At 47.9% G+C, this 24,302-nt stretch overlaps 1 protein-coding gene across 1 annotated transcript; it reads left to right on the top strand.

Annotated features, from left to right (window-relative positions):
- The first annotated feature begins 296 nt into the window (after nt 1-296).
- LOC136461402 (pentatricopeptide repeat-containing protein At3g48250, chloroplastic) lies at nt 297-23,725 on the top strand. The gene is given in 5 exon segments (XM_066460712.1): nt 297-438; nt 19,636-19,941; nt 19,944-20,566; nt 20,568-21,398; nt 23,383-23,725. Coding segments are annotated over 4 exon segments (1,878 nt in total). The 3' UTR covers nt 21,375-21,398; nt 23,383-23,725.
- Nucleotides 23,726-24,302: the final 577 nt, after the last annotated feature.

The following is a 24,302-nucleotide window of genomic DNA, read 5'->3' as shown; positions in this document are numbered from 1 at the left end:
GCGCGCACGGCAACGGTGGCGGACGGGTCGATGGAGAGCGCGACCTTCACAGGCAGCGTGGCTCTCTCTCCCCGGATCGGTACCGTGGTTACCACGGGCTCCAGGCTGTTGTCAGGGACGTCGGCCCCGGCGGTGGGTGGCCTACCCTCACCAAGACCAACTACGTCGAGTGGGCTACGGTGATGAGGGTAAAGCTCCAGGTGCGGCACATGTGGGAGGCAGTTCGGTACGGCGACGTCGACTACGACCTAGATCGACGAGCGCTGGATGCCCTCATCGCTGCAGTCCCGCCAGAGATGCAGTTCTCGCTTACCAACAAGCGGACTGCCAAGGAGGCTTGGGATGCCATCGCTGCGGCACGCATTGGCAGCGACCACGCCCACAAGTCCACACTGCAGGCACTTCGCAAGGAGTGGGAGAACCTGGCCTTCAAGCCAGGTGAGGACGTTGATGACTTTGCTCTCCGTCTCAACACTCTGTTGCAGAAGATGGTGCAGTTCGGCGATGACACCTACGGCGAGGAGAGAGCTGTCGAAAAGCTCTTCCGTTGCGTCCCCGAGAAGTACAAGCAGATGGCTCGCTCGATCGAGTCTCTGCTGGATCTCTCCACGATATCGATCGAGGAGGCGATAGGTCGCCTCAAGGTCGTCGACAGCGATGAGCCACAGTCCCTCTCGGGGCCCATCACCACTGGCGGGAAGCTCCTTCTTGAAAGGATCAAGATGCCCAAGAGGGGGGGGGTGAATTGGGCTAATTCTAAATTTTCTTGCAATAATCAAATCCTACGGATAGCCCAATTAACCCCTTGTGCCTAGAAAAGTGTTTATATCAAACTAATGCACAACAACCTCGCAACCTAAGTTCCAAACTTACTCTAGCAAGCAATTCTATGGATGTAAAAACAAGTATTGAATTGCTCAAAGTAAATGCTCAAAGTAAGTGCTCAAAGTAAATAGAGAGAGAAAGGAACGCGGCGATGTTTTGCCGAGGTATCGGAGAGTCGCCACTCCCCACTAGTCCTCGTTGGAGCACCCGCGCAAGGGTGTAGCTCCCCCTTGATCCGCGCAAGGATCAAGTGCTCTTTACGGGTTGATTCTTCGACACTCCGTCGCGGCGAATCACCCAAAGCCGCTCACAACTTGAGTTGGGTCACCCACAAGCTCCGCCGGGTGAACACCAAACTCTCAATCACCACCAAGCCGTCTAGGTGATGGCGATCACCAAGAGTAACAAGCACGAACTCTCACTTGACCACGCGAAGCCTAATGAAAAGATGGATGCACACTTTTGCTACTCTTGATTTGCTAGTGAGGCTACTCTCTTGGATTCTCAAATCACAAACACCTCACTAGGACCTTGCTCTTCTTGGCACTCACAAACGTGTTTCTCAGCTGTTGGAATGAGCAAAAGATACTCCACTCACGAGTGGACCTTCTATTTATAAGCCAGTCTAAAAAACGAACCGTTATGAGCTTCTGCGGGACGACCAGACGCTCCGATCGTTATGATCGGACGCTCCGGTCAGTTCAACCCGCGAACCAGTATTAAAGAGTCGACCGGACGCTGGCAGGGTCCGGTCAGCACTGACCGGACGCGTCCGGTCGCATAAAACCCTTACTGGAACCTTACTGGACTCGACCGGACGCTGAACCCTCAGGGTCCGGTCAGCACTGACCGGACGCATCCGGTCACTCTTTCCCAAGTCTGGACCCTTACTGGAGTCGACCGGACGCTGGCCCTCAGCGTCCGGTCACATGACCTTCCAGCGTCCGGTCACACCAGACTTGTTCACCTCAGTCAAATGAACTGACCGGACCCTGCGGCCAGCGTCCGGTCAGTGTTTGACCCTCCATTCACTTCCAACTTTCGAACATATGTGAATGAAGTTTACTCCAAAGGATCTTAGGCATTCATAGGAGCTACCTAGAGCTAGTTTTAACAAGTGTGCACCACACCTAACTCACTAGACTCAACTAGGTCAAGCTACCCGTTCATACCCCCCTTCATAGTACGGCCAAAGGAAAAACAAAGTCCTAAACTACTCTAAGTGTCTCTCCAACTCCAATTGACACTTAGAACTAGTTATCCTTAACCTTGTCGTCCGTCCTTTGAAAACCGAAACGATTTCCATCGTAGGGGCATGACAACCTCGATTGCCCAATCGATCTCCATTACCATGACCTAACTTAATTGCCTCTGCAAAACACACGTTAGTCATAGTAACTTTGTATTGACATTAATCACCGAAATCCAACTAGGGGCCTAGATGCTTTCAATCTCCCCCTTTTTGGTGATTGATGACAATACCACCTCGAGTATGTTATGGAGTGAGGTTTTTGACGGGCTTGGTTCATATAAGCTTTTGTCAATAAGAACAAAAGAGTTAGTCAAGCTTATATGACCCAAGCCAACACAATGTACTCAAAGGATATGAATTAAGCATGAGTACAAATAACAAAGCTCATTTGCTTCGAAATATAAACGCGGAAGCAATAGCAAATGAGCATTACCCAAGTGATATGACATATAGATAAAGCAAAGTAGAAGTCACACATGTCAAATATCACAACCACGTAGATAGCACTATCACATATATATAATAGTATGCATGAAAGTAAACACATGAATGCATAAGTAATAGTGTATCACACAAATAAAACTCCAAATGTATATAATAAGCTAATACTAGATAACTAGCTTCCCCTAAAGCTCGCTCCCCCTGAGTCTACATACTCAAAACCCTCTCTCCCTTTGGCGTCAAACACCAAAACCTAAGGGTCGGTCGGCGGGGCTGCAGCGGACGAGTCAGGCGCTGAAGTACGTGGAGCAAGATGGAACTGGGCGCCATCATCATCTGACCCTAAGCTCTGAACTGACTGACCCTCTGAAGCAGGAAGAGTCGCTGAAGCGGTCTGGGTCTGAGCTGGGGCTGGTGCTGCCTGTGAAGCTGCAAGTATGTCTGTCGTAGGATCTGACGAGGCGACAGACGAGGGGAGCCTCTGAGTAGTCATGATAGCTGGAGCTGCTGTAGATGGACCGGCAGTATGCATGTGAGGCGGAGTAGGCATGCCGGTCAACTCGCTGAAGGATGCTCCAAGACTCCTAGAAACTGACGTCTCAGGCACGAATAGCGAGGAAGACTGCTCTGGTGAGAAACCCGTGTGATAAGGAGTGAACTGCGGGGCTACACTAGGTGAAGCTAACCACTGGGACACCTGTACAGGAGGTGAAGTAAACTGAGCTAGAGGCTGTCCCTGACTCTGGAGCCCGATGGGCTGTATTGCTGGAGTCATCGAAGTGGTAGGAGGCTGTGCAAGCTGGGGCGAAGGCTGTGGCAGTGGGACCCCAATAGCTGTCACTACATGCTGCATGAATCCCATGAGCTGCTGCTGCATAAGTAACTACTGGTGCTGAAGGAGCTGCTGCTGACGCTGGAACTCGTCCTGTCGAGCCTGAAACTGTGCGAAGTTTGCAGCTGTCTCCTGTGCCTGTCGTGTCTGATCCTGCTGCATCCGCTCAAGAATAGCAATGAGAGCGGGGTCTGTCTGTGGAGCAGGTGGAGCAGAACTGGAGCTACCTGCCTCTGCATCGTGTCTGCGTGGAGGCATCTGAGGTATAGGCTGGTAGTCGTCGTCAGAGCTGTCACTGTACTCACTCACCTCCTGCTATGCCTCTAGCTCCTCCTCCTCAGTGGCTGCAATCCCTCTGATGATCTCATCCTGCTGAGCTGCAGACTCTGGCACGTCGGGGCGACGACTAGGCTGACTGGGTGCCTGAGGAGTGGCGTGTCTGATCCTCTATGACAGGTTGTAAGCCGGGAACTCTGTAGTGGCACCTATATACTCATCCATCATGCCAGGAGGTTTATCAAGCACAACCCTGCGGATGAGGAACGTGATCCAGTGAGCATAGGGAAGCTGCCTGCGACCCTTGAATCCCTCAGCTATAGTATCCTCCATCTCTGAAAGAAGGAGGTCCCAGATGTCAAACACTGTCATCTGCATGATGGCATTGAGAAGCCAGAGCTGTAAGCGAGTCAGGCCCTCTCTGTATCCCAACCTGGGAAGCAGTGTCCTCCTGATGATGGCCTCTAGTATCCTCGCTGTAGGAGTCAGGTCACTGGGGTTCCTGCTTGACCCCTCTTCAAACGGCTCCTTGAAGCAATGCCGCACTAAATCTGTAGGGGGCACCTGCCCTCCATGAGGACGCCTGGGAGGCTCCTGATGTCCATAGCACACCTCATGCATCTTTACAGGCTGCTCCTGTAGCCTCAGTATCTCCCTGGCTCTACCACTAGTCACTCTGTAGTCTTTGCCTTTGAAAGCAAAGTGAATGAATCTGTGATGAGGATCAATGTAGAGCGAGGCATAAAACTGACGGACCCAAGATGGTACATATATGCCCGTCCGTCCAATCAAATCTGTCAGTCCTGGCAAATATGATAAGTATTGCCGAATGCTCTCTCCGGCTGCTGCCACAATGGACTCTATCTGACAGACCCTCTGTGATCTGAACACTACCCCACTGTTAAGATATGCATTGTAGAAATCCTCATGCAGTGGCGTGTAGAACCCCTCAGCTGCTCTCTCATCCCTCCTCGGAGGAAACCAAACCTCAAACTCAACAAACCACAGCTGCTGAACCTGCCTGGCTGTAGCGGCCCTCAAGTCGAGGTGAACCACTGGAGGCGGACCCTGTGGTCTGGGCGGAGGGCGTGAACCCCTGCGCTGTGTAACTGGCCTCGGTGGAACTACAGCACTGGTACGACTTGAGCGGCGTAGCTGAGGTGCCGGCTCGGTCTCCTGACTCTCCTGAGTCTCCTAGGCTGGCTGAGGCTCTGCTGGTGGGGGCTGCTGCTGTGCTAACGGACCCTCCTCAATGGCGACCCGTCGTCCTGCAAACGTGGCAGTCCCAGCTGGACTACCGTGACGACGCTCAACCTCCTCAATCGCAGCTCTGACTGCGGGTGAAACTGGCTGATCTGCAATGACAACTCTGTTGTGGGTACCACCCCTCTCGACACGCTCTGCGGCCTCTGCAACAGCTGCTGCTCTCGCTGTCTCAGCGTCAGGGTACTTTCGCTTCTTGGATGTCAGCTGCTTGGTTGACTTGCCCTTAGATCCGGCTGGCTGGCGAGGCGGGGGCCTCCGATCATCATCACCTAGGCCACCACCAACATTCTTGGTGCGAGCCATCTGAACTGACAAGATGGTGAACTGTCGCTGATGAAGATCAACTGTCAAACTGCCGCTTTCGAGGCTTGGCCTCGATCCTTACTCGCGAGCTTGGCTCCGAGTTGACTGCCAACTGTCAGACGAAACACAACGGAACCGACTCGCTGCACGATAGAATAGATAGATATACAAATAAATACCATATGTCTAATAGATGCGAAACCCTATTAGAGAAAGCAATGTAGATGCGAATTTGAATCATATGGCTTTCTACCTGACGATCCGCGAACCAAGAATAGATAAGATGTCACGCGGGGGATCCTCGGAACCGGCTAGGGTTAGGTCAAATGCCCTGAATGCAATGGGGAATCAGTGTATTTAGAAATTGATCTAGGTCACAATTGGAGATCAAGATTGAAACACAAAACTTGCCATACCAATTAATGGGAGGATAGGGCAAGAGCACTCGGCGAAGACTGGCAGCCTTGGCAACGATTGAGCGGCGAGCTTGGGCACGAGGAGGCCGGCGAGGTGCTGAGCAGGCGAGGTGGCGCGCGGTGCTCCGAGATGAGCTGGCACAGGGCTCGGAGGCGCGCTAGGCCGGGGCGCGAGGCTCGGCTGCGGGCTCGGGGAGGCTGCGGCGGCGTGGCTAGGCAGGGGCACGGAGGCGCGGGCGCGAGGTGAGGCGCGAGAAGGCGGCGGCGCAACAGTGCGGCGGCTCGGGCTGCGGCGGCGACTTGGGCGTGGGTCACGGCGGCGCTGGTTAGGTCAAGGAAGAAAAAACTCGAAGGCCCGGATAAATAATCCCCCAAACCGTGACAGAAAAGGAAACGGGGAAAAGAGACCTTAAGACGCGCGAGATCCACTGACCGGACGCTCCGGTGGTAGCGACCGGACGCTACCACCCAGCGTCCGGTCAATTCCAGAGAGGTCCAAATCCTCTGAAATCGTGACCGGACGCGTCCGGTGGTCCATGACCGGACGCAGGCAGGGTCCGGTCAGTACAACTTGATCATCCTTCGATCGACCGGACGCTGAACCCTTCCTGACCGGACGCACAGACGTAGCGTCCGGTCACTCCTTCAACAGCAGTTCACCTCCTGTGAACTGACCGGACGCTGGACAGCAGCGTCCGGTGCACCTTTTCCAGCAATCCTTCAACATTCCTTCGCGCTACCTGTTCCCAATCAAGTCCCAACTTGAATAAGATCCAAATAAACACCAATTGGGACTGATGTGAGTGACCTCTCTCAAACCCTCATATTTTTCAAAATATTTTGCCTTAGGCTATAATTCTTTTTAAGAAAATAGGCAACAAGAGGGCAAATGGAACAAAACGACAAAACAACATTCATGCATATGTAATACTTGTAAGTAAATCTAGTTGCTTGTCAAGTTTGATCCAAGGTTAAGCTTCTTCACACGCTTTTCGGCAGTTATCTTAACCATGTTAGACAAGCTCTATATGCATTGCCACAAATTAAACATGTTGTATATTACAATGAATGCAAGGGACAACACAAGCTCAATTTTTAGTGAAGTTACTAAAATCAAGTACATTGAGCTCGTTCCGCAATCTACAAAATGTAGCCTCATCTAGCGGTTTAGTGAAGATATCCGCTAATTGATCTTCGGATCTTACACCTTCTAGTGATATATCATTTTTAGCTACATGATCTCTTAGAAAGTGATGGCGGATATCTATATGCTTGGTGTGAGAGTGTTGAACCGGATTATTTGCAAGTTTTACCGCACTTTCATTGTCGCACAAAAGAGGTACTTTCTCTAGAACTACTCCATAGTCTAGTAAAGTTTGTTTCATGTATAATATTTGTGCACAACAAGCACACGCGGCAATGTATTCCGCTTCGGCGGTGGACAAAGCCACACTATTTTGTTTCTTGGAGGACCAAGACACAAGTGATCTACCAAGCAAATGGCACCCTCCGGATGTGCTCTTTCTATCAACTTTGCATCCGGCGTAGTCCGAATCGGAATAGCCAATTAATTCAAATAAAGCTCCTTTGGGATACCAAAGGCCAATGCTTGGTGTGTGCTTAAGATACCTAAGGATTCTTTTTACGGCAATTAAATGTGTTTCCTTAGGACTAGCTTGAAATCTAGCAACCATGCACACACTAAACATGATGTCGGGCCTAGATGCGGTTAAATATAACAAGCTACCAATCATAGAACGATAGAGAGTTTGATCAACCGAGTTACCTCCCTCATCTAGGTCGAGATGTCCATTGGTAGGCATTGGGGTCTTGATTGGCTTACATTCATCCATCTTGAATCTCTTGAGAAGATCTTTTGTGTATTTCTCTTGAGAGATGAAGATGTCTTCTTTCATTTGCTTGACTTGAAAACCAAGAAAGAATGTAAGCTCACCAATCATTGACATCTCGAACTCCTTAGACATCAATTCACCAAATTCTTTACATGAGTCTTCATTTGATGATCCAAAGATGATATCATCAACATATACTTGACAAATGAAGATATGCCCATCAAGCTTCTTGGTGAATAGTGTGGTGTCAACCTTCCCAATGGTGAAGCCCTTCTCAATAAGGAAATCCCGAAGGCGCTCATACCAAGCTCTTGGGGCTTGCTTAAGCCCATATAGTGCCTTGGACAACCTATAAACATGATTAGGATATCTAGGGTCTTCAAACCCGGGAGGTTGATCAACATAGACTAGTTCATTAATAAAGCCATTTAAGAATGTACTTTTCACATCCATTTGATATAGTTTCATTTCATGATGTGATGCATATGCAAGAAGGATACGGATGGCTTCTAATCTTGCAACCGGTGCAAAGGTTTCTCCAAAATCTAAACCTTCAACTTGAGAGAACCCCTTTGCTACTAGTCTTGCCTTGTTCCTCACAACAACACCTTGATCATCTTACTTGTTGCGGAACACCCACTTCGTTCCAATGACTCTTGCACCTTTTGGTCGCTCTTCAAGATTCCAAACTTCATTGCGAGTGAAGTTGTTCAACTCTTCATGCATGGCATTGATCCAATCTGGATCTTTGAGAGCTTCTTCTACCTTGGTAGGCTCATAGCAAGAGACAAAAGAGTGATGAGCAATAAATGAGGTAAGTTTTTGAGATCGAGTCATCACCCCCTTTGTTGGACTCCCTATGATGAGATCTTGTGGATGATCTTGTAGGAGAGGTGTATTTCTTCAATTGACCACTTGAGGAGGAGGTTGTGGAGCATCAACATCTTGTGCTTGTACCACCATTTGCTCATGGGAGATATGAGTATCTTCATTTTCTACTCTCCCAACTTTTTCACCATCTTGTGGTACATTTGATGAAGAAGGTTGGTTAATGACTTGTACATCATCTTCATCATCTTTTGGCTTGATGTCTCCCACCGGAATATTCTTCATAGCCTCCCTCAATGGTTCATCACCTACATCATCAAGATTCTCATGTGCTCCTTGGGAGCCGTTAGATTCATCAAATTCCACATCATATGTTTCTTCAACCAAGCCGGTGGCATGATTAAATACTCTATATGCTTTGGACTTCAATGAGTAACCAACAAGAAAACCTATATCACAACGCCTTTGAAACTTCCCTAGGTGTTGCCGCTTCTTGTAGATGTAGCACTTGCAACCAAACACCCTAAAGAAGAAGACGTCCGGCTTCTTCCCATTGAGCAATTCATATGGTGTCTTGACAAGGAACTTTTGAAGAAATAGGCGGTTGGATGCATAACATGCGGTGTTGATTGCTTCCGCCCATAGAGCTTCGGGGGTGTTGTACTCATCTAGCATTGTTCTTGCAAGAGTGATCAAGGTCCGGTTCTTCCTCTCAACTACACCATTTCGTTGAGGAGTATAGGTTGCGGAGACTTCATGTTTGATTCCAACTTCATCACAATAAGCTTCTATGTTTGTGTTGTCAAACTCTTTGCCATTGTCACTTCTTATCTTCTTGAGCTTCACTTCAAATTCATTTTGAGCTCTCTTGGCAAACTTCTTGAAACAAGATGCAACTTCGGATTTGTCATGAAGGAAAAACACCCATGTATATCTTGAATAGTCATCCACAATCACAAGACAATAGAGATTTCCTCCCAAACTCTTATATGTTGTTGGTCCAAATAAATCCATGTGTAGGAGTTCTAGCACTCTTGTGGTTGACATGAAAGCTTTGGTTGGATGAGTGTTTGCAACTTGCTTGCCGGCTTGACATGCACTACAAAGCTTGTCCTTCTCAAACTTCACATCCTTCAATCCTCTCACCAAATCATTCTTCATAAGCTTCTTGAGTGAGCTCATCCCAACATGAGCAAGTCTTCTATGCCATAGCCACCCAAGTGTTGTTTTGGTGAATAGGCAAGTCTTCAAGTTTGCATCTTCGGAGGTGAAGTCAACTAGATATAAGTTGTTGTATCTAAATCCATTGAATATCACTTGCTTGTCATCTACCTTGGATACAACAATCTTCTTCTCGGTGAATAAACATTGAAAGCCAAGATCACACAATTGCCCAACGGATAGCAAGTTGAAGCTCAATGAAGCAACATAGAGCACATTGGAGATGGAATGATCATTTGATATTGCTACTTTGCCCAATCCTTTGACCTTGCCCTTTGAGTTATCTCCAAATGTTATTTTCTCTTGACCATCTACCTCTTCATCTAGTGAGGTGAACATACGAGGATCACCGGTCATATGTTGAGTGCAACCACTATCAATAACCCAATGACTTCCACCGGTCTTGTAGTTCACCTACACACAAGAGATTCAAGCTTTAGGGATCCAAGCTTGTTGAGGGCCCTTCACCTTCTCAACAAGTGACTTAGCCACCCAAATTTTCTTAGGCCTACTCTTGTTGGGGGGACCTAAGAACATGACTTTCATCTTTCCACTCGAATCTTTTCTAAGCATGTAGTGAGCATTGAAAGCAAAGGGTCTAGCATGCTTGGGCAAGGGTTGTGGTGGTGGAGTTTGACACTCATGAGCAAAGTGGCCTTCTTGTCCACACTCAAAACATCTCTTTGGCTTTGGCTTTGGCTTTGATTGTTGGTGTTGAGCTTGAGCCTTCTTCTTCTCTACACTTGCCATATATCCAATGCCACTTCTATCTATCTTCATGACGGTATTCATGAGTAGCTCACTTTAGAGATGCTTGCCTCTAGCAAACTTGCTCAATCCCACCTTGAAATGCTCTTTCTCCATCTTGAGCTTCTTGTTCTCTTCCTTGAGAAGATCATTGTTCTTCTCCTCCTTGAGTTTCTTGATTTCTTCTTTTAACTTCTCATTCTCAAGGATCACCTCTTTGTCATGATCAAGAGTTTCTAGCACAAAGGTGTTGTGACTTTTCATCTCTTCAAGATCTTTTATGAGCTTCTCATTGTTACTCTTGAGCTTGACATACTCATCATAGTCATTGCACTCAACCACTTGCTTGCCCTTGCTACTAGATCCATGCTCAATGCTTTCATCAATTAAATCATCACATGAGGTAGCTATATCAATCTTAACAACATGGTTAGTAGCATCATGTGGCTCATTTGGTAAGAATTCTTGTGCAATAATAAGGGTATCATAATTGATCTTTAGAGTTGCATATTTATCTTTTAGCTTATTGTGACTAGTGATAAGCTCATTGTGCACCCACTCAAGTTTATCATTTTTATCTTTAAGCTCTTTCTTAGAAGATTTGAGCTCCTTGAGTTTGGATGATATAGAATCATTTGTTTCTTTGAGCTCATCATTAGCCTTTTCTAATGTATCACACTTAGCTAAGAGTGAATCATTTTTAGCATCAAGTTTTTCATTTGTAGCTCTACTCTTTCTAATGATCTTAGTATATTTTCTTAGTATTTTGACAAGATCATCATAAGTAGGTGAGTCATCATCATCGCTATCACTATCATCATCACTAGCATGTTCATCATCACTACTATCATCACTCTTAGTTACCTTGCGTTCACCTTTGGCCATAAGGCATAGGTGTGTTGAGGATGATGGCGATGGTGGTGGTGAAGATGCAAGATTAATAGCAATGGCGGCCACCTTTTCATCGTCACTATCATCATCGGATGATCCACTTGATGAATCAATGTCCGTGAGCCAATCACCGACAATATAGGCCTTGCCACTCTTCTTCTTCTTGTAGAACTCCCTCTTTTTGCCATCTCTCTTCTTGTATGGCTTGTTCTTCTTCTTTTCATCTTCATCACTTGAATCATCTTTCTTGCCCTTGTTCTTGAACTTGTCTTTCTTGGGCTTTGTGCATTGATGAGCTAGATGACCAAGTTCGCCACAATTGTAGCAATCCATCTCGGAGATTGGCTTTCTTCTTGAGCTAGTGAAGAACTTCTTCTTCTTGCCATCAAACTTGATGCCACTCTTGTTTAGCCTTTTTAGCATCTTGGTGGTCTTCTTCACCATGAGGGCAAGGCTTTCTTCATCATCTTCATCACTTGAGCTCTCATACTCAAGTCTTGCTTTGCCCTTGTCTTGGCTAGCTTTGAATGCTAGGTCCTTCTCTTTCTTCTTTGTAGAGGATGAGCCATCTTGTGGTGTGATGTGCATGTACATCTCATGAGCATTGATCTTTCCCAAGATTTGTGTCGGTGTAGCGGCGGAAAGATCACCTTGATGTAGCACGGTCACAATGTGCCCATATTTGTCAATAGGGAGGACACTCAAGATTTTTCTCACAACATCGGATGGTGACATTTGAGTGAGTCCAAGCCCATTGACTTCCTCTACAAGAACATTTAATCGAGAATACATCTCATTAGCACTTTCTTTGGGAAACATCTCAAAAGAATTTAGCTTTTTAATCACAAGATGATAGCGTTCCTCACGCTCACTCTTGGTTCCCTCATGGAGTGCACAAACGTCCGACCATAGTGCATGGGCGTCTTTGTGGTTCCTTACACGATTGAACACATCTTTGCAAAGGCCTCTAAAGATGGTGTTGCGAGCCTTTGCATTCTATTTCTCATAATTCACTTCATCGCCTTGAAGTTATGCGGCATTCCTAGGTGCGGGGAACCCTTGAGAGGCGGCTCTAAGAATTCCAACATCTAGAGCTTCTAAGTATGCCTCCATGCGGATTTTCCAATATGGAAAATCATCTCCCTCAAAGATAGGAGGAGGTCCATCCCCGTGAGACATCTTGCTCTAAGCGATTAAGCTTAAAAACGTGAGCACGAGGCTCTGATACCAATTGAAAGGATCAAGATGCCCAAGAGGGGGGGGTGAATTGGGCTAATTCTAAATTTTCTTGCAATAATCAAATCCTACGGATAGCCCAATTAACCCCTTGTGCCTAGAAAAGTGTTTATATCAAACTAATGCACAACAACCTCGCAACCTAAGTTCCAAACTTACTCTAGCAAGCAATTCTATGGATGTAAAAACAAGTATTGAATTGCTCAAAGTAAATGCTCAAAGTAAGTGCTCAAAGTAAATAGAGAGAGAAAGGAACGCGGCGATGTTTTGCCGAGGTATCGGAGAGTCGCCACTCCCCACTAGTCCTCGTTGGAGCACCCGCGCAAGGGTGTAGCTCCCCCTTGATCCGCGCAAGGATCAAGTGCTCTTTACGGGTTGATTCTTCGACACTCCGTCGCGGCGAATCACCCAAAGCCGCTCACAACTTGAGTTGGGTCACCCACAAGCTCCACCGGGTGAACACCAAACTCCCAATCACCACCAAGCCGTCTAGGTGATGGCGATCACCAAGAGTAACAAGCACGAACTCTCACTTGACCACGCAAAGCCTAATGAGAAGATGGATGCACACTTTTGCTACTCTTGATTTGCTAGTGAGGCTACTCTCTTGGATTCTCAAATCACAAACACCTCACTAGGACCTTGCTCTTCTTGGCACTCACAAACGTGTTTCTCAGCTGTTGGAATGAGCAAAAGATACTCCACTCATGAGTGGACCTTCTATTTATAAGCCAGCCTGAAAAACGAACCGTTATGAGCTTCTGCGGGACGACCGGACGCTCCGATCGTTATGACCGGACGCTCCGGTCAGTTCAACCCGCGAACCAGTATTAAAGAGTCGACCGGACGCTGGCAGGGTCTGGTCAGCACTGACCGGACGCGTCCGGTCGCATAAAACCCTTACTGGAACCTTACTGGACTCGACCGGACGCTGAACCCTCAGGGTCCGGTCAACACTGACCGGACGCGTCCGGTCACTCTTTCCCAAGTCTGGACCCTTACTGGAGTCGACCGGACGCTGTCCCTCAGCGTCCGGTCACATGACCTTCCAGCGTCCGGTCACACCAGACTTGTTCACCTCAGTCAAATGAACTGACCGGACCCTGCGGCCAGCGTCCGGTCAGTGTTTGACCCTCCATTCACTTCCAACTTTCAAACATATGTGAATGAAGTTTGCTCCAAAGGATCTTAGGCATTCATAGGAGCTACCTAGAGCTAGTTTTAACAAGTGTGCACCACACCTAACTCACTAGACTCAACTAGGTCAAGCTACCCGTTCATACCCCCCTTCATAGTACGGCCAAAGGAAAAACAAAGTCCTAAACTACTCTAAGTGTCTCTCCAACTCCAATTGACACTTAGAACTAGTTATCCTTAACCTTGTCGTCCGTCTTTTGAAAACCGAAACGATTTCCATCGTAGAGGCATGACAACCTCGATTGCCCAATCGATCTCCATTACCATGATCTAACTTAATTGCCTCTGCAAAACACACGTTAGTCATAGTAACTTTGTATTGACATTAATCACCGAAATCCAACTAGGGGCCTAGATGCTTTCACTTCTCACTCGGGAGCAGTGGCTTGCCAGCCAAGGTGACCGGAAGAAGGGGGAGCCTTCTTCCGCGACAGGCGGCCGCAAGCGTGGCAAGCCGTGCAAGGCGCGTAGAGATGCCCAGGCCAGGGCGTGAGGACGTGACAAGGGTGATGCCTGTGGAGGCGCCCAGGGCGGTGCCGCCGGCAGGTACAAGCCGGCACGAGACGACGCCTGCCGCAACTGTGGCCAGCTTGGCCATTGGGCCAAGGACTGTCGACAGCCACGACGCGGCCAGGCCCATGTCGCACAGGCAGAGAAGGAGCCGGCTCTGTTCATGGCACATGCAAGCATCGAGCTACCTCCAGCGGCACCGGCCACAGCGGCTCTCCTCCACCTTGACGAGCCAAAAGCACACGCCCTCCTCGGCGACAGTTCCGGCAACGACAAGACTGACGAGTGGTGCCTCAACACCGGCGCCACCCATCACATGACCGGTCGATGGGAGTTCTTCACCGAGCTTGACTCTAGCGTCCAAGGCTCTGTCAAGTTTGGGGATGCCTCCGGTGTGGAGATCAAGGGCGTCGGCTCCGTCATCTTCACCGTCGTGTCTGGTGAACACAGGCTGCTCACCGGAGTCTACTACATCCCCGCATTGAGAAACTCCATCATCAGCTTAGGACAGCTGGATGAGAATGGTTCGCGCGTGGTGGTTGAGGATGGAGTCATAAGGATTTGGGATCGCCATCGTCGCCTTCTTGCCAAGGTATCTAGAAGCGTAAATCGACTCTATATCCTTAACGTGCAGGTGGCACAACCCCTCTGTCTCGCTGCTCGTCGGGACGACGAGGCGTGGCAGTGGCAAGAGCGTTTCGGGCACCTTCACTTCGAGGCCCTGAAGCGGCTCAGTGCCACGGGGATGGTGCGAGGCCTACCGTGCCTCGACCATGTGGAGCAGCTCTGCGACGTCTGCGTGTTGACGAAGGGGAGACGACTCCCCTTTCTCCAGCGGGCGAGCTTTCGAGCCAAGGAGAGACTCGAGCTTGTGCACGGGGACTTGTGTGGCCCGGTGACACCGGCCACACCGGGAGGACGATGCTACTTCCTACTGCTCGTCGATGACCTCTCCCGCTACATATGGGTGATGGTCCTTGGTAGCAAGGGAGAGGCTGCGGACGCCATTAGGCGCGCGTAGGCTGCTGCGGAGGTGGAGTGCGGCCGTAAGCTGCGCGTGCTATGCACTGACAACGGCGACGAATTCACGACGACTGAATTCGCGTCGTACTGCGATGATGAGGGCATTCAGCGCCACTACTCTTCGCCATACAACCCGTAGCAGAACGGCGTCATCGAGCGGCACAACCAGACGGTTGTGGGGATGGCTCGGGCCCTTCTCAAGCAGGGGGGGATGTCGACTGTCTTTTGGGGAGAGGCGGTGGTGTCGGCCGTCTACATCCTCAACCGCTCGCCTACCACGGTGCTCGACGGTAGGACGCCGTACGAGGAGGCCATCTACCGACGGGGCAGTGGAGGAAATGCTCTGCTGGTGGGTGTCTACGTCGACGACTTGGTGATCACCGGCACCAAGGATGCGGAGGTGGCAGCATTCAAGGAAGAGATGAAGGCCACCTTCTAGATGAGTGACCTGGGCCTCTCTCCTTCTACCTGGGAATCGAGGTGCACTAGGATGACTCCGGGATCATGCTTCGACAGACCGCCTACGCCAAGCGTGTCGTTGAGCTAGCTGGGCTCACCGACTGCAACCCAGCTCTCACTCCAATGGAGGAGAGGCTGAAGCGGAGCCGCGACAGCACGACAGAGGAGGTGGACGCTACACAGTATCGGCGTCTTGTGGGGAGCCTTCGCTACCTCGCCCACACACGGCCAGACTTGGCATTCTCCGTCGGCTACGTTAGTCGATTTATGCAGCGACCGACGATGGAGCACCAACAGGCTGTGAAGAGGATCATCCGCTACGTTGCGGGGACTCTTGACCACGGCCTCTACTACCCTAGGTGCCCTAGGGCGGCACACTTCGTCGGGTATAGCGACAGCGACCATGCTGGCGACATCGACACCAGCAAGAGCACGAGCGGGATCCTCTTCTTCCTTGGCAAGTGCCTCGTTAGCTGGTAGTCGGTCAAGCAGCAGGTGGTGGCCCTGTCCAGCTATAAGGCCGAGTACATAGCGGCCTCCACCGCTTCGACTCAGGCGTTCTGGCTCGCTCGACTGCTTGGTGATCTCCTTGGCAGAGACACTAGAGCGGTGGAGCTCAGGGTGGACAGCAAGTCCGCTCTGGCCCTAGCAAAGAACCCCATTTTCCATGAACGGGGTAAGCATATCCGGGTGAGGTACCACTTCATCCGAGGCTGTTTGGAGGACGGGAGCATCAAGTCGAGCTACATCAACACCAAGGACCAGTTTGCGGACCTGCTCACCAAGCCCCTTGGGAGGATCAAGTTCCTTGAGCTCTGCTCTAGGACCGGAATGGTTCAACTTTCCCACAAGACGACGCACAAGACTTAGGAGGAGAATGATGGATAAGTCTGGCTGATGTGGTCTTTGTGGGGCTGCTGTGGTCTTTGTGGGGCTGTTGGTTGTTGCTGCCACAAGGACAGCATCTTAGCATCTAGGACAGCATCTTAGAGGACAACATCTTAGCATCTTAGACTAACATCTTAGCATCTTAGACTAACATCTTGGCATATGCTTGGCTGGCTAGCAGGCTATAAATATGTATCCCTAACTCCTCAGGTTGGCATGACATTTGTGTGAGTTTGTGTGAGAAATAAACCAGAAAATTACCCCAACTCCTAGTGTCATCCTCTCTCGATGAGAGTAAGATTTCTGCTACTACCAAGAGTGAGAATTCAGCGACTAACAATTTGTGCTCGTAAGATATACCCTGACAGACTGAATGAGATTTTTTTTTGGTCCGAACAAAAAGTGAGCTGCTGAATAAGCCAATCCAGAATCAACACGTGTAATATATGCTTGCCCCATCAAGCTTCAGCAGCTGCACTTTCTGTACTATATTATATTTCTTGGTCAGTGTCTAAGACTCTTTGCTAAGGCTTTGGCTTCTCTAAAAACGGAAAAAGGCTATATGTTTGTGGCTTTGGTTTCTAGGTCAAAAGGCTTCGGCTTTACATTTTATGTTTTGGTTTTAGCCTTTTGACTTCATTGGCCGTTTTCTAGTGTGTGTTTAGCAGAGTTTCACCAAAGAAACACAGAAGGGCAAAGGTGAAGCTCCCCTGCCAATTAAAAAGGATCTGAACCAGCTGGGAATGAAAGCCAAAACCAAATCCACTTGTACACGTATGACCTGCCTAGACCTGGCGCTGTATATATAGCACAAATCTCCAGGCAAATGAATGTCACATGCACATGCTAAAGATCCTGTTGGGACCGGGCGGATCACTGCAGTGCACTCTGATTTTTTTTGGACGGGACAACAAATTACAAGCAAAGCGAGCTGTGAGGAAAAGTGCCCTTTTTATCGATCATGCCTACTAGATGGCCAGCAACCGGCAAGCAAGTGACCTGGAGGTGACTCAGCTCCATCACTTGCTTCTTCTCCTCGCTCCCCCGGCCAGTTGCATTGCATTGCATGCATCGCTGTCGCCTTTCTGCATGTTCCTCCCTTCTTTCCGATCCATGGAATATGCTGCATCCAGTATTATTTTGTATGCCTGTTTTGTTTCTCACTCATCATCGTCAGAAAGAAAGAAAGTTCAGGTTTTTGTTTAGTGGGTTGTATATGTGTATTATGTTGCATATATATCGGTTGGCCAATTAGGGCATGATAGATAGATGTGGCCAATTAGTTGGGTCCAAGGCATGGAATGTTGTTGATGCACTTGCCTGCTTTTCCTGACTATGATCATGGTGCTCTTCTTCTTTTGTCTCTTTCCATGCACTAGCAATTAATCTGCCTTTTTGAGTTTTTGATCTCCTCTGTTTCCATTAGACGGCTACTGGGTCCTACCCATTGAATATAGGGCCACGCTCCCATTGCTTGCAATTGTTTGAGTGATGCAGTTTTTTTTTTCTTTTTTGGGTTGAGCATGCTGCATGCATATATATTATTTTTTGACGAGAGTAGGTGAGTAGGGCCCCTCCCTGATCTGTTCATGGATCAGTGATGGAAATTTGGATGTAGACATCTTGTCGATTTAGTTGCTTAGTTCTTTTTAGTAGTCTTTTTTGCTATGGCAGTGAAATTTGCTGCTAGCTAGCTGGTCTATTTTCCTTGTACTGCTCTTGTAATAGGGCTACCAGTGTACTTGCGTGGGCCTGTTCGTTTGAATTTATCAGTTAGAATCTACGGTATTTTTCTTCTCACAACAAAACAGTTTCAGCCGGCTTTAATACCAGCCGAACAGGCCCCACACCCTAAGGCTTGTACAGCTCTTAGAACCTGTTTGAATCTTCCTATAGATGGGCAGAATGGCTTCTCAGAGACGGGTTGTTCACCCACCTCTAGCAACAGACCTCTGCTCATGAAAAATAATAGAGATGGCCTGAGGATGACATCTGCTTGCACATGGTGCGGATTCGTGCGAACACTTTGTCCATGCTCTATGCTGCTACCCTTGATCACACCCCGCACCGGATCTATGCAGAGGAGGGACATAGGGATGCGAAGGAGGAGGAGGAGGAGGCATCAATGTTGGATCTCGCCTCGTGTCACCACCCTCGATTATATATGTTGTGCCGTCGTCACCCTCAACTGCGTCCCACCGCATGTGCGGACGAAAAGGGGGCGAAGACCTCACACACGCTCCATCATCGGAAGAGAGAACACATGGGGGAAGTTGGGCGATGGGTTGGGGTGACGAGAAAGAATGAGATTGGGGGCAATGGCTTAGTCTTCGGGTGAAAAGGGAGAGAATTAAGAAGCTAGGGTTTACTCACTTTATATAATGTAAAGTGGATACTAGACTGAGATAGGCCATACAAACTGATAGCGGGCTCGACCCCATTTTAGATGGATGTCCTAAGAGCAATGTTCACCAAAACACTAAATGGTAAACAATTGAATTGAACCCTCGTTTAACATTTATTTGTGCTACTCGATCACTTCAACGGGCTACATGGTCAATTAAATGGGATAAACAACGGACTAAATGGGCACAACTAGTCATCGTGTAGTATTTAGACGACGTGTAAACAAACTATACAGCTGTTTACAACAACACTGCTTAAGAGGCACAACTATGTTATATGATTTGCCGGGACATGCAATATTTTATTTAGTGCCTCCGAACTGAAAATGTTGCACATTTTAGGAGACACGCACACTTTTAAATTGTAAAATCGTTTTTCTATAGTAGTGAGTTAGCGGTCCATAGCTAATAGTTAGTTAGCCTATTAGCATCTCCGCTTGTATCCATTTAGTTGCTATAATAACTAGTAGCACTAGTATATATCAAGCATGCCTTTTAGTTATTTGCTTTCTAAAACGCCGTCATGTCGGCACATAACAGAAGCAGGTTTTCCTCCCTTTTTCGAAGGAAAATGATGGAAATTTGGATATGGGCCTCTTGGCTTAGGGTTTCATGAGAAATTTCAAAGGTATTGCAAAGGAAGTTATTTTGGCCCAAACTGGCCTTATGATACCGTGCGAAATGTGGATGGAATCAAATGTATGGGCTACAGCACATTAGCACCCATGGCCCAGCCCATGTTCATTCTGCTCCCCATGGCCCATAGCATCCGCCGCCGCCTCCGTTTATTCCCCAACCTCATCTTCCTCGTCGGCTCGCCGCAAACCCCTAAACCTCCCCATAGGACCACCACCACAAACGGCGGCGCTTCCCCCCCTCCGCCATCTCCTGGCCCTCCGAGGCCACCGCCGCCTCCTCTCCACCGCTCCTGCCGCCTCATCCAGCACCCCCCCTACCCCAGAGGCCGTTCTCTACGACATCCACAGCCTCTCCAAGGACCCCTCCCAAGCGCTCGCCGTCTTCCGCCGCTCCGCCGCCGCCGGCCAGCCCGTAAGCTCCGCGGCATACAATCTCATGCTCAGGAGGCTGGCCACTCCGTCGACCAGGGCACCTACCTCGCTGCTCTCGCATCCTTCAAGAAGGCCAGCCTCACCGCCGACTACGCCTCCCTCACCGAGCACTACGACAAGTTCCGGAAGGGGGGCAAGTCCGCCACCGCCGCCGCCGCGGCGGCCGTCCGGGACCACGACGCCGCGGGCCTCCATAGCAGGCTCGCTGACATCGGTCTCCTTCCGCTCACGGAAACCACCGTCATCACGGTGCTCCGGGAGCTGCGGGAGCATCCGGTCAAGGCTCTCGCCTTCTTCAGATGGGCTGAGCGGCAGCAGGGGTACACGCACAGCTCCGTGGCCTACAATGCCATGGCAAGGGTGCTCGGCCGGGAGGAGTCGGTGCCGGAGTTTTGGGACTTGATCCGGGAATTGAAGGCTGCCGGGATGCACGTTGATATCGACACTTACCTCAAGCTGTCCAGGAACTTCCAGAATCGGCACATGGTCCGGGAGGCTGTGGAGCTGTATGAGCTCATGATGGATGGCCCTTTCAAGCCAGCCCAGCAGGATGGACCCATCATCATCAGGCGCATCTCGCTGGGGCCGTCGCCGGACCTTGAGCTTGTCAATCGGGTTGTCAACAAGTTTTGAGGCCGTCTGGGGCGTCAAGACCAAGGAGCTGCTTGACGGGGTCCATAGGGCACTTACCAGTAATGGGAAGTTCGATGAGGCTGCAGAGATTGTGCAAACAATGAGGGACCAAGGCCACCAGCCGGACAATGTTACATATAGCCAGTTGGTGTATGGCCTTTGCAAGGCCGAGAAGCTGGAGCATGCTCGCAAGGTGCTCGATGAAATGGAGGCCAAAGGGTGTGCCCCAGATTTGAAGACTTGGACCCTGTTGATCCAAGGGCACTGTTCAGCTGGGGATGTGGACAGAGCTGTGCAGTACTTCACCGAGATGATCGAGAAGGGCTTGGACGCGGATGCCGATTTGCTGGATGTGATATTGAAAGGTCCGTGTAGCCATGAAAAGGTTGAAGAGGCTTACTCTTTGTTTGTTGAGATGGTGGATAAGGCTCAGTTGAGGCCTTGGCAAGTCACTTGCCAGCGTCTAATTGGTGACTTGCTGAGGGTAAACAAACTTGAGGAGGCACTGGCCCTTCTGAAGACAATGAAAACCTGCAAGTTCCCACCTTTCGCGGACCCATTCCCTCCTTACATTGCCAAGCATGGGACGGTTGAAGATGCAAGGAACTTTTTCAAGGCCTTGACAATGAATACTTCTCCAGCACCTGCTGCCTACCTGCATGTTCTCAAGTTGTTCTTTGCGGAGGGAAGATATTCTGAAGCTCAAGATTTACTGTACAAATGCCCTAACCACATCCACAAGCACCCCCATGTCACCAAACTGTTTGAATCAATAAAAGTTGAGAGTGCCTCTGCCTCTTGATTGGGTTCAAGCAAGCAATGATTGGTGAGATTATGGTGAACCCTTAGCTTTGCATGCTAGCTAGCTTTTTGTTTTTAAGTTGCCTTGGTATTGGGTACTTTTATCAAATACTCCATCTTCTAATGATATATGGTTCAACTAAGTCGAATTTTAGTATATGGTACTCCCAGCCCATGACCTGCTGGCATATTCCCCTGTAACTTAGCTTAAGAGGAAGGTGCCCACTGGCACGTCCTTGAAACTGTTGTTTTTTGTACTGGTCATTGTTGCTACTTGCTAGTATCGTTGCAGCTATGCAGATGGATTTTCCTTCAAAATGACTAAAATGAATCAAAGCACTTGCTCAGAGTTTGAACACCATGTTTGCTATACTGGCGATTATCAATTTCAGGAGCTCTGAAAAGCAAATGCTTTGACAAATAAGACTATACGATTGCAACCACCAGCAGTATTGCTTAATATTACTACATGCCACAATCATTTGATCTGGTGTAATGTCTGATGCATTTTAACATGACAATTTAACAAAATAAACGTCATGTGGACTGTGGAGTTACAGCTCCGCATGTCCAGAACCTTGGGAGATGCTGTATGCTTCAATGATATCTTTGATTTATTGGGGTACTCATATGAGCATGTCAGGACCCTTCAACTTGTAGCTCCTGCAACTTTCTTGTCAAATCTGTTTGATGAGTGCAGTTTTTTTCTTATCTGATCATGGAGTTGGCTAATAATTAGAAGAATATGTATGCTCGATGCTTTACTATTCCAATTTCCAAATAGAAGCAAATCAACTAGCAGTATCACAAAAGCCTCAGTATCATACATAAAAGTAGTCCATACATCGTTGTTGCAAACAATATTGCCACATAATTACACATCTCCACATAATTACATTACTTTCTTATTTGTATTCTATCAACAATGCCATGGTAACTTCACTCCGCAAATATCCAAGGCTGCAAGCAGGATCTGTTATTTGATCTAGGACCTATAGACTATATAGATACAAGCATAAGTATATAGTATCGACTTCTTGAACTAGCGACACCTTTAAGTAGAAGGTTGGTACATGGTTGTGCTCTTCTGGAGTGCCCAAGCCCTGTGCTTAAGATTGATGAAGTCCGAAGCTATTGTATCCACATCCTTTTTCTTGTCATCTTTCATCCCATAGCCATACCCACTGGTTCCTGGTTCCTTCATAGCATTGGCTTGGCTATCCTGAATTTTGACGTGTTTCCTCTGGGCCTGGAAACGAAGGGGCTGGGCTTGAGACATTGTTACTTGCTTAAGGTACTGAGAAAATGTAAGAAAGTGGGAATTGCTAGGTTGGTGGTTTGCAGCTGTGATGTTTTCGTGCCTTCTTTTATAGGCCCAATGGATATTTACTCCAAAAAGATTTTTTTAGATAATCAAGCATCCGATTCTCCTCTTTTGAAGAATTGCCTTGTTCTCTTTCTTCATTCAAATTTGTTAGGCGTCACATGACTTAAGTGTCATCTCTTTACTACTAGTAGTAGTTCAGCTGATTTTGATGGCTAGGATTTTACTTTGTTTGATTGTAAGGTTAGTTCCCAATAAGGTTTCTTCTCTTCTCTTTTAAGAGAAGCGCAAGTTATGCTATTGGTCAAAGATTATAACTTTTTTTGTGGTCAAATGTGAATAATAAGGAAAACATGGTGTAGGGTTTTTATTTGTTTTCTAGTGTCAAATATTTGATCCTTATAACGCTCTGGGACTTGGATTTGTGTTACTAGGGAAAGCATTTGAGGACCACAACACATCTTTCCCTGTAAATTAGCTTAGAAGCCTTTGTGTTTTTAGGCATGTATGTAGATTTAAAACCATATAATTCACAGCTTTCTAGCATGTTTTTTTCTTAAAAAAAATATGAACAGCATATCCATCATGAAGATGCTGCAAGTACTATTGGCGCACTGTATTTCTTTATGAAAAGTTATTCTCATTCAATTGAATATGATTCTCTTTTATCTTTTTTCTCTTTCAGAGTGAATAATTGGATGCTTTTAGACGGACGTGGGATTTCCTGCACAGAGGCAGAAGCAGAAAACATGAGACTTGGTGGATAAATATATATCACGTATTGCTTTCTTAAAAGCAGAGTTAATTCTCGTTAAAAAAAAAGATATATATCACATACGTCTAGCCCTCCAGGTTTGACGGAGTTTGGCCAGGCATGATGTAGATGGGTAACAGAAAGCAGTTATATGGAGTATACGTTAGTGGCTCTTCTTTGGAAGATGCTGCTTCCCTTGTGCACTGACAATATCTGCAGAATATCAATTGCGTGAGCATCTTAATTTCTAGCTTTATTCTGACTAAAACTGCAAGAAGCCAGATTTCAATGAACAAGATCATTTTTTTATCATTTGGGAATTGATACCAAAGTTTACCAGTGTGAGTTAGACGTTTGGACAAGCATTAGTAGTTGTTTGCCACAATCTTTTGCTGATCGTGCTATCAGTTTGTCAGAAATTTGAACCTCGCATTAGCTAGCCTGAATTAAATTGTTGACAATAGGTAGGGGACATTGTTTTGTTTGGATATAAAATTTCACTCCTGCGGTCCTGAAAACTACTTACTGACATGTATGTATGATATGCTTGGTAACTCGTTTTTGAATGTTCTTTTTATCTCTTTTGAGAGGATGCGCATGTTGCCTTGATTGAGCCTTGCTGCCTTGGTGAGGATATATAGAGGGTGTTTGGGACTGCTCCACAAACTCCACTGTGGAGCAGCTCCACAAAAAACTGGAGTTTGTGTTGTACCTCTTTAGGTGCTCTCACAACTCCATCCTTTTTCCTCGAGCAGTGTGTGTGGAGCTAAAACCGTTTGGCTAAAAAATATGAAGCGGAGCTGAAAAACGTGGAGCGGAGCAGTTCCAAACACCCCCATATATTGCAGGCC

The sequence above is a fragment of the Miscanthus floridulus genome, chromosome 6 (genome assembly GCF_019320115.1).
Source record: "Miscanthus floridulus cultivar M001 chromosome 6, ASM1932011v1, whole genome shotgun sequence".
Taxonomy (NCBI): domain Eukaryota; kingdom Viridiplantae; phylum Streptophyta; class Magnoliopsida; order Poales; family Poaceae; genus Miscanthus; species Miscanthus floridulus.
This window is presented reverse-complemented; position numbering and strand designations above follow the sequence as displayed.